Genomic DNA, 17,429 nt, shown 5'->3' with positions numbered 1-17,429 from the left:
TTATGCTTTTATTTTGGGATGGGTCTCATTACCTCGCATTTGTGAAGGGCTTAACTTCCTTTCTTTGTGCTGTAATTGGCTTGGCAGAGGTCCTGGTAAATCTCTATCCCTGAGAAAAGAGATATTTATTGAAACCAGCAAATATTAGTTCCCTTCATCAGTTTCTGCTGACTGGAGTGCCTGTAAGCGTCAAAATATATCCAGAGTCACACCACCTAAGGGCCCTGTTACTGTCAATTGCCAATAGCTACAGGATGGACAGTGATGTTGGCCACTGAGGTCCACCTCTCCCCTATACTTGCCCATCAACCTTACCCCCTTAAAAAATCTGATTTCTCCTATTTTACAAAAGAGGAAACTGAGGCTCAGAGGGATTAAATAACTTGTCCTGAGTCACACAGCTAATAACTGGAAGCCCTGGGATTCAAATCCAGGTTTATTTGTTGCCAAAGTTGAAGAATATAAGCCTCACACTATTCCTATTGTTAGAAATATAAGTTGTTTCAAACTTTTAACTAGTTTAAATAATCTTATGGTGAATATACTTAACAATGAAATTTTGTATTCATATTTATTTTACAACTTTGCCAAATTGTATTTTTACCAGCATATGAGAGAGCGAGAGTGGTAGATCGATCTCTTTCTTTCTCCCTCTCTCTCTCTCTCTGTCTCGATGTCTCTATATCAACCGTATCTATCTATCTCTCATCAAGAGAGAAAAGTTCTGGAAAGTTTGGAACCCTAGGTGACCTTTTATTTCCTCAGGAAAATAAAATCTGGAAAAAGAGGAAAATATTAATACTTTGGGGATATTTTGTATATATTTGCAGCAATTTATTAGTTTTGATACTAGTAGAACTAAAAGCTTTAAGAAATATGTCATCTCTTAGTTTTTGTGCTTTTACAAGAAGCAATTAAAAAAGTAAAACTATAAGAAATACTAAACATGGTAGTTAAATAAAAAAATTATAGTTTATGAATTTAGTATCCTCTACAGTGTCTACTAGATTCAGCCCATTTTTAAAGAGGACCTGGTAAAATAGGAGGTGAAATGCACCATTCTCAATTTTTATGACACGGAATTTGATCTAATTAGTCTTATTTTTCTCAGCTTTTACTATCATTGATATCTTCTAGTGTTTGCTTTTCATTACCAACTTGATGCTTTACTCAGATTGGTTATTTTATATTTGTTGTATTTCTAAATATAAACAGATTTCTTTTGCATGATATAAAAGATGCAGTGGGGCTTCCCTGGTGGCGCAGTGGTTGAGAGTCCGCCTGCTCATGCAGGGGACACGGGTTCGTGCCCTGGTCCAGGAAGATCCCACATGCCATGGAGCGGCTGGGCCCGTAAGCCATGGCCGCTGAGCCTGCGCGTACGGGGCCTGTGCTCCGCAACGGGAGAGGCCACAACAGTGAGAGGCCCGCGTATCACACACACACACACACACAGAAGATGTAGTGGATGGAGAAATATGAAGTTCTCAAGAAGCAACTAGAAGCCCAGGCAATGCAAGTTCTTTATTAGCTACGTTTAAAAAACCATACTCTTGGCGGAATTTCAAATCTTATCTTGGATCAAACATGGGAAATAGATTTTTTATTTCACAGTGTTTCAAAGGTTCAAAGAACTTTAGATTTGGAATGGACCCAGTCTAGCCTCTCATCTCATGTAGGAATTCCCTCTACATGTGGTATTATCTAGTCTTTGCTTGACTACTTTCAGTGACAAGGAAGTCACTACTTCAAAAGACAGCTCGTGATGAAGGGTAAGGGAACAATGAGATCAAGGGATTTGGCTGCTATAAGGTTGTGTTACCCACATCCTGATAAAAAAGTCCGTAATATATTCCTGTAGAATGGCATAGTCAAGGACACTAGGAGAAATACTCTCAAAGTGGCAAAGAAAATGGATAATTGTGAGAGAGGAGAGAGGCTTTTCTTTTTATGATCTGATAAAATTTGCATCAGGCTTTCATTTTCAGTCACTAGTGGCTACTGTTTATTGGAATTTGTAGTTATCAGGTTGAGAAAAAGCTATTGTTAATGTCACAGGCAAACCTGCCTTCCCAATTTTAGCTCAAGGTTAGTCATAGCTAATTTATCAGATTCCATTTTACTGGCCATTTTTGAGCTACATACTCTTTCTCTATATTCTGACGCTTAGGGGTTTATGATCCTCTGAGTTTTTTCTCCTTTAAACTGGCACTTGAAATGTCTTAATGTGTAACTGACAACTCCTTTAGCCTTCTGACAACCTTCTTCTGGGGTATTCTGTCCCCTCACACAAAAATAGCCTTTCATTTGGGAGAATAGGAAGAACTCTTTGTTTCTCTAATCAAAAAGTATATATATATATATCTTTCTTTTTATAAAAAAATCTTTATCTTCAATTCAGATGTTTTGTTTTATAATTAACTTTATCACAGAATAGATATTTGAAGAACATTCTAACTTGTTTCATTATAGCCTTTATGAGTATTTAATATATTCATCACCTTAATAATTCTTTATCTTAATATATTGATCACATTAATAAATTCATTACTTACCTCTCGCCATGGAAGTTGGGTATTTTTGTTGAAGGATTCAGTTTAAGTTTTGCTTTAATATCAGAAACTGCCATGTGGACAGTAACTCTGTCTGGAATTCAGAAGATACAGTTAAGGATCAAATCACAGATTAATTTGTTTATATTCATTTACAACTTTCCCAGCTCAAGACCTGGAGTTTGAAGTCCAGGGCCTCATGGAATGGAAATATGTGCAAATGCAAGTTAGAGGTATGTGCAAAGTTGGAAGGCCATGTGGACGGGTCCCTTTACTATCCCAAGATCTCTAAGCGAAACTTCTTGCCATTGCTCCTCCTGCAAATAGTATCATTCTGATCCTATATAAAAATAAATGGCAGAGCATTCTGCAAATATGTAGAAAAAGTTATTTAAAGACAAAATTTATTTTTAAAATGTGCTTTTCATCTCATAATTGACAGAGAATAAAATGTTATAGCATTTGCAAAATATTTACCTAATTGTTTATATCTTGGATAGCTGCCGGGTAGTAAGTAGATTTTCCCAGGGTTTCCTTCTGGGAGGTCCACCCCTGCCCTATCAGTTCTTATGAACCCACTGGTCTTTTTAAAAAATAAGAATAGGGGTGGGGTATAACGCTGTTTTGCTACCTTAGATCCCCCTGAATGGACTATTAACCACAAAGGACTCCCTAGTCCTTCCTTTCTACTTCTGCATAGTTTAAGAATCAGAACCTATGGACCAGAAGCTGGGTTGGTAGGGCTTCTCCCTTTTATTGTTGGTCTTATCTAATTATCTTTTTTTAATATAAATTTATTTATTTATATTTATTTATTTTTGGCTGCATTGGGGTCGCGGGCTTTCTCTAGTTGCGGTGAGCAGGGGTTACTCTTTGTTGCGGTGAGCAGGGGTTACTCTTTGTTGCGGTGAGCAGGGGCTACTCTTTGTTGTGGTGAACGGGCTTCTCATTGCGGTGGCTTCTCTTGCTGCAGAGCACGGGCTCTAAGCACATGGGCTTAAGCAGTTGTGGCACATGGGCTCAGTAGTTGTGGCTCGCGGGCTCTAGAGCGCAGGCTCAGTAGTTGTGGCACACAGGCTTAGTTGCTCTGCAGCATGTAGGATCTTCCCGGCCCAGGGCTCAAACCCATTTCTCCTGCACTGGCAGGCAGGTTCTTAACCACTGCGCCACCAGGGAAGTCCTCTAATTATCTTTTTAATATATAGAGTGTATTAAGTAGTTCACTGACAAGAAAACTGGGTTGCTGACTTAGGAACAGCAGACAATCATACACTATTAAACCATGAAGAAATAGTCTCTGAATGTTTGGTTAGAGTTCAGTCAATTTTCCTAAGTCTTTACCTCAGACTCTGGAAAACTGTTGCTTCTAAACAACTCAATTACATGTGTTCAAAATCTGGAAACCTATCACAGAGCTGAGAACTCCGGAGAGGCTTGACAATGTAGGCAGTTGAAAGGTGCTGTGAAATCATCCTCATGGCTTAAAATAATCATTACTTTAAAAAAACTACCTTCAATCTCTCACTGAGATGATAGATTAAAAAAAAAAAAAGGTCTCCTTGTAGATTCCTACAAAATTTGAATATTTACCTACTTCTAAGTGGTGCTACTTTACAACTTCTGGGCTTCAGTCAGATCAAGAATCCATAAAGGGTTTGTTCCATCACACAACTGTGACCTCATTCACTTCTCAGGCTCAGGTCCAGGTAAGAATGACCCACAGGCTCCTTCCAGCTTTAGAGCAACTGTGATTTCAATGTGGTTCATTCGTCACCCTCAGGGTATGTGTGGGTATGAGTTACAGAATCAGAATATTTTGACACTGATTGGATTTTGGGGAAGGGGAGGTTTTTAAAAAAATTCTGTATTAATATATTTTCATGTTAAACATTGGTGAATTGAAAGTTGTTGAAGTAAAAAATTTTACCCAGTTCCCTTGGTTGAATGCTGATTAGGAACCATTTCATTGTTTACATCCAGAAAGAGGGAAAAATCAAACTCTCACAGGTTTTAGTCTATAGTGTTATCGAAAAGAGTGATTTTAAAAGAGCAATTAAGGAAAGTATTATGATTGTTTTAATCAGAAATTTTCAAGATCTGACAGGTCTCACGGTATTTAAATCATCTAAGCACAGAAGTTAGGAGTGTCTCTAGTCTTCATGATGGCTAAGCACAGATACCTCTGGCAGCAAAGTCTTAGCTTGAGCCCCCCAAGTTGTTTCAGGCTTCACTTGTTAGCTGCAATTCTAGAGATTTTCTATTCCTGCTCTGGGGGATTTATTTATTATGTGCATAATTTGACTTTTCCTTAGTCTATCCAAACTTGTTATATTACCTTTCATTCTGGCTAGGGATACAGAGGAAAGAAAGGGAAGGTTTAATTTACAAATTACACAAATATTTAATTAGGGCCTACTATGTTAGGGGCTACCAAGACATAAAATGAAGTTAATGACCACCATTCTACTTTCTGTTTCTATGAATCTGACTACTCTAGGAACCTCATATAAGTAGAATCATACAGTATTTGTGACTTGCATATTTCACCTAGCATAGTATCCTCAAGGTTCATCCATGTTGTATCATGTATCAGAATTTCCTTCCTTTTTAAGGATGAATAATATTGCATTATATGGACCACATTTTAAGATAAAGCACTTATTTATCTGTTGATGGACAGTTGGGTTGCTTCTACCTTTTGGCTATCATAAATAATGTTGCTGTGACACATTGGTGTACAAATATCTCTTCAAGACCCTGCTTTCAATCTTTTGAATATACATCAGAAGTGGAATTGCTGGATCACATGGTAATTCTATTTTTAATGTTTTGAAGAAATATTGTTTTCCATAGTGGCCATCATTTTACATTCCAACCAACAGTGCATAAGAGTTCTAATTTCTCCACATCCTTACCAATACTTGTTGTTTTCTGTTTGATAGTAGCCACCCTGATGGGTATGAGGTGATATATCATTGTGGTTTTGATTTGCGTTTTCCTAATGATTAGTGATTTTGAGTGTCTTTTTATAAGCTTGTTGGTTATTGTATATCTACTGTAGAAACATGTCTATTCAAGTCTATTGCCCAAGTCAAGTCTTTTTATCACTTGTTGTTGTTGTTATTGAGTTATGGGAGTTCTTTATATATTCTGGATATTAATCCCTTATTAGATATGTGATTTGCAAATGTTTTCTTTCTGTAAGTTGCCTTTTCACTCTGTTGATTGTGTTCTTTGTTGACTATGCTTTTGGTGTCATTTCCAAGAAATCATTGCCAAACCCAATGTCATGAAGCTTTTCTCCTATGTTTTCTTCTAGTAGTTTTAGGTTTTGTGTGTAGGGAGAAGTAGAATTTTAACACGTAGTATGTAGCTCCTAGGGAAGAGTAGTCTAGAGTGAAAGAAGAGCAAAAGCACGTAGAGTAATCATGGGAGCTTAGGAGACAAGGAACTGTTCAAGACTGCATAAAGTGAGATAATGGGAGCAAAAATGATTAGGTATTTGGGCTAGGGTTGGTTATTAAACAGAGATTGCAAATTTGATCCCCATACAAGTTTTATTTGGCTTAAATAACATTAAATTTTTTTTTGAATTTCATAAATGAAAACATGGGTAATTTAAAAGTTATCAGTTTATGACTTCTGAAAAGCCCAAAGATCAGAGAACACATGGCCCCCATTCCTGCTTAGCAATTATTGGCAGGAGCAGAAAAACTGTCACCCTTTTAACTGGAACCCAAGGTTTCCTGATTGCCACAGTCTCCCTCATTTTTTCTAGTCTCTTATACCCAGCATGTCACTCATTTAACATGTTTTTTTTAAATAAACTTATTTATTTATTTATTTATTGGCTGTGTTGGGTCTTTGTTGCTGCACGCGGGCTCTCTCTAGTTGCAGTGAGCGGGGGCTACTCTTTGTTGTGGTGCGTGGGCTTCTCGTTGTCGTGGCTTCTCTTGTTGCAGAGCATGGGCTCTAGGTGCGCAGGCTTCAGTAGTTGTGGCATGTGGGCTCAGTAGTTGTGGCTTGCGGGCTCTAGAGCTCAGGCTCAGTAGTTGTGGCGCATGGGCTTAGCTGCTCGGCGGCATGAGGGATCTTCCCCGGCCAGGGCTCAAACCCGTGTCCCCTGCATTGGCAGGCAGATTCTCAACCACTGCACCACCAGGGAAGCCCTTAACATGTTTTTTGTGTATACATATACATCTTGATTGTTAAGCTAAGGGAGTCTAGACTTTAGCATTAGCATTGGGGAATTCTGAAGATATTTAAGTAGGGATGTTGCATAAATATAGCTGTTTTCTATAGGAATTAATTCAACCATATCAATCTAAGAATCGCCTAGGCTCATATTCCCTTCTGATTTTACGAAGAATAAAAAGGAAGTGACTATTAGATGAGGGAGAACATCTAGTATTAGGCTTCTTCCTATGCAGTACCGTTCACCAAAGGAGAAAGGGGTTTTATGGGAAAAGGTTATGTCTCAATGTGATTTATAATTTGTGGACTCTGAAAACCTAACATTTCAGGGTAATGCCTAATTCATCCTGTATAGTTAAAGATATATGAGCCTGGGCTTCCCTGGTGGCGCAGTGGTTGAGAATCTGCCTGCCAATGCAGCGGACACGGGTTCGAGCCCTGGTCTGGGAAGATCCTACGTGCCGCAGAGCAACTAAGCCTGTGAGCCACAACTACTGAGCCTGCGCTCCGCAACAGAAGAGGCCACGACAGTGAGAGGCCCGTGCACCGCGATGAAGAGTGGCCCCCGCTCACCGCAACTGGAGAAAGCCCTCGCACAGAAACGGAGACCCAACACAGCTAAAAATAAATAAATAAATAAATAATTTTTTAAAAAAGATATATGAGCCTTAAGGAGAAGAGAATCTCACCAGTTACTTCAGTTACCAGAGCAATGGGAACTGGATTTTTCAGGGGGAAAAAAAGTAGCTACCTCCCTCTTAGAGATGCTGCCCCTGTAGGCGAATCAGGCTTTACAGGCAGATGCCCTTCACTTCTCTCCCTGGCTCTTTTGCTTTCACTAAGTGTGTAAGTACCTTGAGGTGAGAAGCTCAATATTCTATTTTCCCAACATTGGCTCTGTCCATTGAACATAGGTAGTCAATGAATGACTAGGGAAAGGCAAGATGTTCCTTCCTTTTGGGGCAGAGATTTTTGTGCTTCACCATTTCTCTCTCCTCTTAGGCTTTTCTCAAACTCCATCACCCACTTCAAGTCTGGTAACCTGGGTAGGCAAAATTCTCTGGGTTGGCCTAATCCTGATGAGCCCCACTTCCTCTCTTGCTCCCTCCTGACTAGTCTAGATTAATGATGGAGATATTTGCAGAAATTAGAAGGCTTACTCCTGGGACTTCCCTGGCGGTCCAGTGGGTAAGACTCTATGCTCCCAATGCAGGGGGCCTGAGTTCGATCCCTGGTTGGGGAATGAGATCCTGCATGTATGCTGCAACTAAGAGTCTGCATGCCACAACTAAGAGTCCACATGCTTCAACTAAGAAGTCCACATGCTGCAACCAAGAAGTCTGCATGCCACAACGAAGATCCCATGTGCCACAATAAGACCCGGTGCAGTCAAAAATAAATAAATTTGAAAAAAGAAGGCTTACTCCTCTTTACACAATACCATTTAAGTTATTATGCATGCAAACCAACTAGTTATACTTTTTAAATTTAGTGTACACCAACATGGATGGTTTTTGGAGCAGCAACTATGTAAATGTACAGCAAAAACCCCTTACTCCCATACCACCCAACCAAGTCAGGGAAAGCGAGGACGTGAGAGGGCTTACAAAGTCACATGTAGAGGCAAGAAGAGGAAAAGACAGAAATGTGTGGCAACCACTTGCTCATCCTCATTGAATTTTTCTTGAGAGTCAACCCAGAATGTCAGAAAATTTTCCTAGCATCAACTTAATAGCAAGTTATAATAATAGATTGTTTAAGCCATGTTCTGCAGATCACTAAATACTCGGATTTTTAATATCTCCGCTTTATATAATATTTGAATCCATATGGATCTCATTTAGTTTCTTCACTAGTTCAACAAACATAATAGCATTTAGCCAGTCTCTTATTCATTCATCTGTTCATCTCAGGAAATGATAACTGCATCTTTCCAGGCCTATGCTCCATCCTCTGTTGAAGCCAAAATGCTTGGAATATGCTTCAATCCTCTTCTTTTGTGTTCTACATCTAATCCAATTCATCCATTTCATAAGTACATTTTTAGTGCCTATTATGTTCTCGGCCCTGGGATATCTATCAGGAAGTACTGTTGATTCCATCTTCAAAATATATATGTAACTCAACCACTCTCACCACCTCCACCTCTACTTCCTGCTCTGGGTTACTGCAAAGACCTCCTAACTGGTCTCCCTTCTTCTGCTCTTGCTGTATTCACCCCTGCCAAGTCTCTTCTACACAGGAACCAGGACAGTCCTTTAAAAACTTAAGTCAGATCATGTCCTATCTCTGTTCAAATCCTCATTTTCCTGTGTTACTCAGGAAAAAAACCCAATCTTTACAATAGCCTTCAGGGTTTATATGATCAGCTACTCCCCACACCTGCACCACCCCCTTCCCCCAAAAGGAACATCTCACTGCACAGTCCTGGAATTGTACAGTGCATAGCTTATGTAGCTCAGTGTGGTGGCCCCGTCCCCTACCTCTATGACCTTATGCCTTCCTACATTGCCCTCGCTCACTCTGTTCAGCCACAGTGGCCTCTGTGCTCTTTCTCAAATGTTATGAGCACGCTCTTGTATAAGGGCTTTTGCACTTGCTCTTCCCTCTGCTTGGAGTGCCCTTGCTCCAGATTTCTACTCCCTGGTCTCCTTAGCTTTTTGCTTAAATGCCCTTCATCAGTGAGTCTTTTCTTGATTAACTTCCTCCACCTACAGTATCCCCTATACCCATTTTCTTTGCTTTATTTTCTCTGTAATCTCTGTCATACTATTATTTGTTTATTGTGTATATCTCTTCACTAGAAAGTAAGCTCCACGAGAGTAGTGAGCTTTGTCCCAAGCATGTACAGTAATACTTGGCACACGGTAGACTATGATTGTTAAGTGAATGGATACACGCATCCCTTCATTGCTTCAGCAGACACCTACTAACTGCAGGTACAGAGAACAAAAAGACTTACAAGATGGCATGTCTGTGTAGGGGATTAAGAGGTACAAACTACTGTATAAAATAAATAAGGATACATTATACAGCACACGGAATATAGCCAATACTTTATAATAAATATAAATGGAGTATAATCTATAAAAAAAATTTGAATCACTGTGCTGTGCACTTGAAACTAATATAATATTGTAAATCAACTATACATTGGGGCTTCCCTGGTGGCGCAGTGGTTGAGAGTCAACCTGCTGATGCAGGGTACACGGGTTCGTGCCCCGGTCTGGGGGGATCCCACATGCCGCGGAGCAGCTGGGCCCGTGAGCCATGGCCGCTGAACCTGTACTCCGCAGCGGGAGAGGCCACAACAGTGAGAGGCCCGTGTACTGCAAAAAAAAAAAAAAAAAAAAAGATGGTATGCCTACCCTAAAGTAGCTGACAGGGAAGTGGGACAAGTTCATCCAAATTCAGGTTTCTATAATCTGTGAGTGAATAGTGGTGACAAAAATCATCAAAATTAATAGGGTGGAATACATAAGGAACTAAACTATCCTGGGGAGTAGGTATGTATTATAATTTAGCTACATCAATACTCATCTATTCAGAACCAAATGGGATGAAGGGCTGGTTTCACTTAATTTATTGGTGGGCATATCCTAGGTAGTTTAGAATTGGTGGACTGGTATTATACTTATCTGTAGGGCTGATGGTCCCAGGACATAAGTTGGGTTCCACAGCTTGGTGCACTGGATAGATGGAAGGTGCTTTGGGGTTAGGAACTTAAGTTTGGGGCCAGCCTGTTGTTTATTATTTCCACTCATAGAGCTTGACAAGCAAATGGGCATGGATTCTGAGTCCTTGTGCTTTTCTTTTCTTTTTTTTTTAGCAGATATGTTTTTGGGTCAGTCCTGCAATTAAAAAAAATTAAAATATAATTCACATAACATAAAATTCACACTTTTGAAAGTATACAATTCAGTGGTTTTTAGTATATTTACAAAGTTGCATAACCATTACCACGATCTAATTCCAGAACAGTTCCATCACCCAAAAACAAACCCTGTACCCACTAGCTGCTACTCCCCATTCCCCCTTCCCACAGTGGCAACCACTAATCTATCTTTTGACTGTATGACTTTGCCTATTCCGGACATTTAATAAAAGTAGAATTATGCAATTTGTAGCTTTTTGTGTCTGGCTTCTTTCTCTTAGCATAATGTTTTCAAAAGGCATCGATGTTGCGGCACGTATCAGTACTTCATTCCTTTTTATGGCTGAATAATATTCCATTGTATGGGTATACCACATTTTGTTTATCCATTCATCATTTGATGGACATTTGGATTGTCTTTGCTTTTTGACTATTATGAATTATGCAGTTATGAACATTTTTGTATAAGTTCTTATGTGGACATATGTTTTCACTTCTCTTTGGTATATCCCTAGGAGTGGAATTACTTGGTCATATGGTAACTATGTTTCACATTTTGGGGACTACCAAACTCTTTCCCACAGCAGCTGCACCATTTTATATTCCCATCAGCACTACACGAGGACTCCAATTTCTCCATATCCTTATCAACATTTGTTACTGTCTTTTTCAAATTATAATCGTCCTAGTGGGTGTGAAGTAATATCTCATGGTTTTGATTTTCATTTCTCTAATGATTAATGGTGCTGAACATCTTTTAATGTGCTTACTAGTCATTTTTATATCTTCTTTTGAGAAATTTCTATTTAGATCTTTTGCCCATTATTAAAATTGGGTTACTTGTCTTTTTCTTGTTGAGTTAACAAGGTTTCTTTATGTTTTGGATACTAGACCCTTAACAGATATATCATTTACAAATATTTTCTCCTATGCTGTGGGTTGTTTTTTTACTTTCTTGACAGTGAAGACCTTTCAAGCACAAAAGTTAGTCCTAGAATTTTAAAGCTGAAAGAGAACCGATAGATCATCTAATTCACTTTTTTCATTTTATTGATAAGGACACTAAAGCCCAATGAGTTGAATTAATTTCTTTAGAGGCAGAGTTAGGAACAACTGCTTTGTATAACTGCACTGTAAACTGCACCAAATACAGATACAGTGTAGAGATGAAAACAATTCAACACAGTTGAAACCATTGGAAAACAATATGAAATACCTAATAATCACATGTGATGCAGCATTATGTGTACTATAAAGGCAAAAGGAACTCAGAAAAACAATCGGAGAGATAATGGTGTTCAAACACATGTCAACAAGTAGATAGAAGGTAGTAACTGATAAAACAATTAGGGAAAATAACTATGGGATTAAGAAATATAAGTCAAAGTATTAAACCCCATCATTACAAAGTCTTCACATCAGGTTTCACTCACCTTTAGTATCATTTGTGATTTTCATCAACTTCTGTAGAGGCACCATTCCTTTTGGTTAAAGACAAGATTCAGAGTCAAAATTATATAAATTTCTTAAGTTATGAAAAGTAGAATAGGAGGATGTAATTTTATATTAATTTTTCCTTAGATGAGTGGGAAACTGAAGAAAATGTTAGTTATATCTGATATACATCTTAATTAAAATTGCTTCTTTTCATGCCTTACTGTCTCAAACTCCAAAAAAAATTTTTTTGGAAAGCATTATAGAGTCAGCATTGACGTCAAGAGCATTCATTTATCATCTTTTAGGATGTGAGGAAGTGAAGTAACTTTGGAAACCTGTTGACTCAAGAGCAGAATGCTCTGCTACCCATTTAATTTTCTTTAGTGCATTGGTTATGAACTGTTGACTAATTACATACCTTTTAATGATACAGATATTTCTTTCTAGTGAATTCTCCTGTGAAATGTGTGGGTACAATATATGTCATAATATTAACTGTAGAATCTCCTCCCCTCAGTCCACTCCACCCCATAGCCAGAAAAACAACAGCCAAACAAATACCTTAAAAGTACTAATTCAACTCTTTTCTCAAAACATGGGGTAGTTTGGTTTTCTAAATGTGAGGAGATTAACTCTCAGAAAAAAAAATTGCTCAGTTACCTAGGTTTGGTTTAGTTTGGTTAGATAAAGCCAATAATGTACTGTTTTTAATATCAGGAAAGGTCAGTGGCAGGTTATGGAAACCTGGAAATTCTGTGGTAACTTTAGGCTGTGAAGGTGGTAAAGGGCAATATATTATGCAGAAAGCAGTACACATAAAGTATATATATTTTCTTTATGGGAGGGGAGATAGTAGTAGTAATATTAATATAAAACACATAATGTGTAGAATTAAGAAAAACTGATCAAACTGCTTTTATTTCTTCTCCCTCCTTCCTCCCCTACCCCATTCTCTCTCTCATTCTTCTCTTCTTTATTGTTCGGCTCTTCTCCCTGCCTAGACATTAGTGTGCTAAAGGCATCCTATGCCATTTTTGGATATTGTATGGGGCACCACCCTGCCCAACTCTGGTTGGGAATGTGATTTGGAAGATATCTGTTCCTGACAAGAAGCAGACTTTATTTTTATACAGTATTTTTTTTCTAAATATGTAGTAGAGTTTCTCTATATTCCTAATGAGTGTGATTTTAAAAATTTTCATGTAGAACCCCACAACCCAAGCACAATTGAAGGTCAGAGTGGAATTTTGAATGTTCACCATCAAATGACATAAATATTAGCAGGTCTTAAAGTTGTTCATATAAATGTGTCATTTTCATGTTTGTGCCTAGGTAACTGAAATCTACCTTTATTCCTTAGAAAAACAGAAATGGTGAAATAGGAATTGGGGAAAAAGATTTTTGTGTGAAAAATGTTACTGTCTATAAAGTGACTGTCTAGTCATCTGAAATTTGAGTGTGAAAACTTAAATCACAGTAGTACATGTTTGAATGCACAAAAAAGTCAATATAGTATTCAGAAATAAAATCTGTTCCCCTAATACCTATATCTACACAGAAAACTTAATAAGTGGAAATTGAGTATTATTTGGTGAGTTTGTGGAATAGACACTACTGTTTGTAATTTCTAAAATTATGAAACATACTTTTAAATGTCTAACTTTTCTTAATGCACTGTAGATTTCACAGAATAAAATATATTTTGATGACAGCAAGTGGAATGGGGCTTTTACAGCGATGAAAGCAAGAGGGCGAGCAGGGTGGGCATGTGAAATGTATATGTTTGATAGAGACTGGAAGGAAAAGAAACAAAAAAAAAAGCAACACCGCTAGGAAAACCAGGGAAGCAGGAGTGAAAGAAAAATAATCGATTAATAGAGACATGGAAAAGTTAAGAAAAATAGGGAAAAAGAAGAAATGGAGAGGAGAAAGAAGAGTGATGGAAAGGTAAGCAGGCAAGACTGTGAAGTTGTGCTTTCTCAGCTTTGTAAATGGTTTTTTAACAATTGATTCTGATTTGGGTGACTCACTTAGGACTCACATAACTGTTTCTTCTGAGTGGCCTGGATTGGGAGGGTTATCTCAAGAATGACCTGCTTGGGTTAGTGAATGTTTAATTATGTGAAAGCAGGAAACTAGAACCTCTAATAGTCAGTCAATCAATAAGCATTTATTGAGCATATACTATGTATTCAAAAACTAAGCCTTGCTGAAAAGCAGGAACTTTGCTTGCCTCTTTTTCATCTTTGAACTTTCTTTTTTTACAGTGGTTGGGTACTCAGTAAACGCTTATTAATGAACTCAGATCTTACACATGACTGCGGAGGATTACTTCCAGTATCCCTAAATTCAGCAGCATGGTTTTAAATGCTGGGGTTAAAGCCTACCAAAGAGACATTTCTGAAAGTTTTCTGGCACCAGCAACAGAAGCAGCAGTAGATGAGATAGAATGGACCTATTCAATGAGATCTTTTTCCTTTTACAAATAATAAAATAAAACAGCACTCACTTGGAAAGGTTAAGTGTGGGTACCCAGAATTTAAATTTATTTTCTCTTACCAAGATTCATTTTGTAGATACTTGCACAAAGTACCTTAAGTTATTTTTAAATTCTTCTTTTTGAAACACAATCAGGCTTTCAGAGACACATCAATTTTTTTTTTTTATCATACTCACTGGAAAACACTGGTGCAGAGAGCAAATTAAAATTACTTAAGAATGAAGTACAGACTGAGGTTGTGTGTGTGTTGGGGGAAAGAGGGCAGAAGACAAGTTTTAGTTGCCTCTACTGATCAATTTCACATTATAATTTTCAAACCTTCCATTCATTCTTTTCTATGTAAGTACAGAACATAGTATTCTGGCCCTGGGAAAATTATTTTAGACATAAATGTGATAAGAAGCCTGCAAACAAAAAGTACTGAGATTATGTATCCAGAAGTATCCAAAAAAAGAAATTTTAGGTCATTAGACATACTTATCAACAGGTAAGATTTTAATATTAATAAGAAAATGGGAAAGTACATTGCAAGTGGGACTTTAAAGCTAAATGCACAAAAATTGTGTATGCATAAGGAAAAAAATCTGGGGTGATGAAATTACAGATTATCACTGGTGATAAAAGTAAGGATTATTCAAATTTTTTTCATTCTTTCATTTTGTGAATATAGAAATTTTCTGTAATGAATATGTATTAATTTTATAACCAAGAAAACACATATAAAATATGTGTTTTTAAAAAGAATTTTAAAATAAAATATAAAAATAAGTGCATAGCATTAAATTATCAATTTTATATTATATAAAAAATTTCTACTCACATTTAAACTTCTTCAGGCCCTCCATTATTGAATGCACTTTAACGTTCCCATGTTCTATAAAACATTTTGAATCAGATACAGAAGAAGTCATATAAAAACCCATAAAAGCAGATAAAAGTTATAAAATTATTAAAATAACATGGCAGGCTGGAACTTCTTCCACGAGTTAGAAGAACTAGATATAATATACTGGTTTGCTTTGGAATTGGATTAATTTTTCTCTCAGGTGAGTATGATGGAAAAAAGGATAAATCAATGATGGAACTATCTCAACTTCTTTAATGCAGTGTTTCTCTTCTGTGTTTCAAGGTATTACACTTCAAAGGTGACACATGGGAAAGGGATATTACACAAAGAACCAGGGCTTGAGTCTGGCAGCATCTTTTCCAAACTCAGATCAATGACATTTTAAGAAAAGATACGAAGAGACTTTGGTGGCAAATGCTCAGAGTTGGAATAGGGAGAGAAGGACTTGCTCTGTTTTTTTGTTCTGACAGGTTTTTCTTGAGAATCAACCCATTTGAGATGGCATGTTTGTCACCACTGAGCATAGAGTATGCTTCTCTGACTGGAATGATCTTCTCACACTTGTTCAACTTAGGGTCTTCTCCAGGAAACCCCAGTCTTGACTAAACGCTCCTTTAGCACCTTCTGCATACATTTATCACATTATATCAAAATTATTTTATATGCCTATCTCTTCTGTTGGACCATAAGCTCTTTGAGGACAAGGGCTGTGACTCATTCACCTTGGTACTTTGCATAGAGCCTAGCACATGGGATCCCTTCTTTTAACGACTTAACAATCTGTTGGGAGATAGTATAAGTTTGACCTAAGGAAGAGCACTAAGGGGGATCAGTCTGAGTACTGGAGAACACTGATGGGGAGGTGGAGCGGAACAGGACCAGAAAAAACAGGAAGAGAGTGGTTGATACCTGAGAACTTAATGTGAATGAATGAGAAACCCAGAGATTTAAATACTGTACCTAGGACGGAAGAGCACTTGCAGGAGAAAAGACTAAAGAGTAGGCTAGAAGAAGAGCAGCTGCGAGACAAGTGGGACTGAATATTTCTTCCATGATGCCACCCAGTAAGAGAAGGGGCAGAAAGGAACCCTGGGTGGCACCTTCAAGAATTCTGATAAAGAAGTAATTTTTTTGGTCTATAAAATGTCACACACTCTTGTTTCAAGACTAACAGCATACATCTCTTTCTCCCTTCATCTCTCCAAAACTCTGAATATATTTCTAATGTTTCCTCCTCAGCAACAAAATGGGAGGCTGGAACTTGAAGAACAGAAACAAAAATGAAAACCCCCTTAAAGGAGGAATAGTGGCAGAATCTATGAGAATAAGGACATCTATTATTTAATTTTAAGCAGTTGGAATAAAATAAGCTACCAACCCAGGCTTGAGTTGAGAAATGATGGAATTAGGCAGCGTCCAGGGGAGTAACAGAATAAAAAAAAGACAACAGCATAGTAGAGGAATGCAAACCAGAAAATTCAAAGTAGAAAGTCAGAACCATTGGTGAGTAGGAGAAATATATGTCTCCCCTAACCTACCCAAGAGTCCCCAGATATTGGAGAGTTGCTGGGTTTCGTCTATACATGATAGTATGACAAATCAGTTCAGTGTTGGGAAATTTGTTTGCTATGTGGGAAAAAAAACCCAAGTGGGATCCCTGTCTTACCATATGCAGAGGGGGTATACAGTTGAATTAAAGACCTAAATGTGAAAGGTAAAGTTATATAGTTAGTAGAAGTAGTAAAGAACAAGAAAATGAAGCGTTGGCAAATCTGGTGTTCATTACTGGGGCAGTGAATAGGCAAATTATGGTCATTGTATTGAAGGGATATTATGCAGCAGCCAGAATTAGATTGATTTATAGAAACATGGGTAAGTCTAAAAAATATAGTGTTGATTCACATCCACTAGGATGGCTAGAATCAAAAAGTCAGATAGTAACAAATGTTGATGTGGGAGTGGAGGAATCAGAACCTTTATACATTGCTGGTGGGAATGCAAGATGCAGCCACTTTGGAAAACAGT

General features: G+C 37.8%; 2 protein-coding genes across 14 annotated transcripts in view; both read right to left on the bottom strand.

Moving 5' to 3' along the window:
* EFCAB3 (EF-hand calcium binding domain 3) overlaps nucleotides 1-9,933 on the bottom strand; it is a 33,970-nt gene extending 24,037 nt beyond the window's left edge. The window contains exons 1-3 of one of the 4 annotated variants that reach the window (XM_032617046.1): nucleotides 9,899-9,933; nucleotides 2,556-2,646; nucleotides 33-109 (exon numbers count right to left, since the gene is read on the bottom strand). In XM_032617046.1, coding sequence (XP_032472937.1) covers nucleotides 33-109; nucleotides 2,556-2,629 — 151 coding nt within the window. In that variant the 5' untranslated portion in view covers nucleotides 2,630-2,646; nucleotides 9,899-9,933. Of the gene's footprint in view, nucleotides 1-32; nucleotides 110-2,555; nucleotides 3,419-9,898 lie in introns of those variants that run through there. The other 3 variants (XM_032617045.1, XM_032617044.1, XM_032617047.1) reach the window with 3 other exon arrangements.
* A 63-nt stretch (nucleotides 9,934-9,996) lies between these two features.
* The window catches only part of LOC116745913, a 62,194-nt gene continuing 54,761 nt past the window's right edge, over nucleotides 9,997-17,429 (bottom strand). For 9 of the 10 annotated variants that reach the window (XM_032617056.1, XM_032617055.1, XM_032617048.1 and 6 more), the window contains 3 exons: nucleotides 15,378-15,431; nucleotides 12,054-12,101; nucleotides 9,997-10,597 (listed from right to left, as the gene is read on the bottom strand). In XM_032617056.1, coding sequence (XP_032472947.1) covers nucleotides 12,100-12,101; nucleotides 15,378-15,431 — 56 coding nt within the window. In that variant the 3' untranslated portion in view covers nucleotides 9,997-10,597; nucleotides 12,054-12,099. Of the gene's footprint in view, nucleotides 10,598-12,053; nucleotides 12,102-15,377; nucleotides 15,432-17,429 lie in introns of those variants that run through there. The other variant, XR_004347581.1, reaches the window with a different exon arrangement.

The sequence above is a fragment of the Phocoena sinus genome, chromosome 20 (assembly GCF_008692025.1).
Source record: "Phocoena sinus isolate mPhoSin1 chromosome 20, mPhoSin1.pri, whole genome shotgun sequence".
Classification (NCBI taxonomy): Eukaryota; Metazoa; Chordata; class Mammalia; order Artiodactyla; family Phocoenidae; genus Phocoena; species Phocoena sinus.
This window is presented reverse-complemented; position numbering and strand designations above follow the sequence as displayed.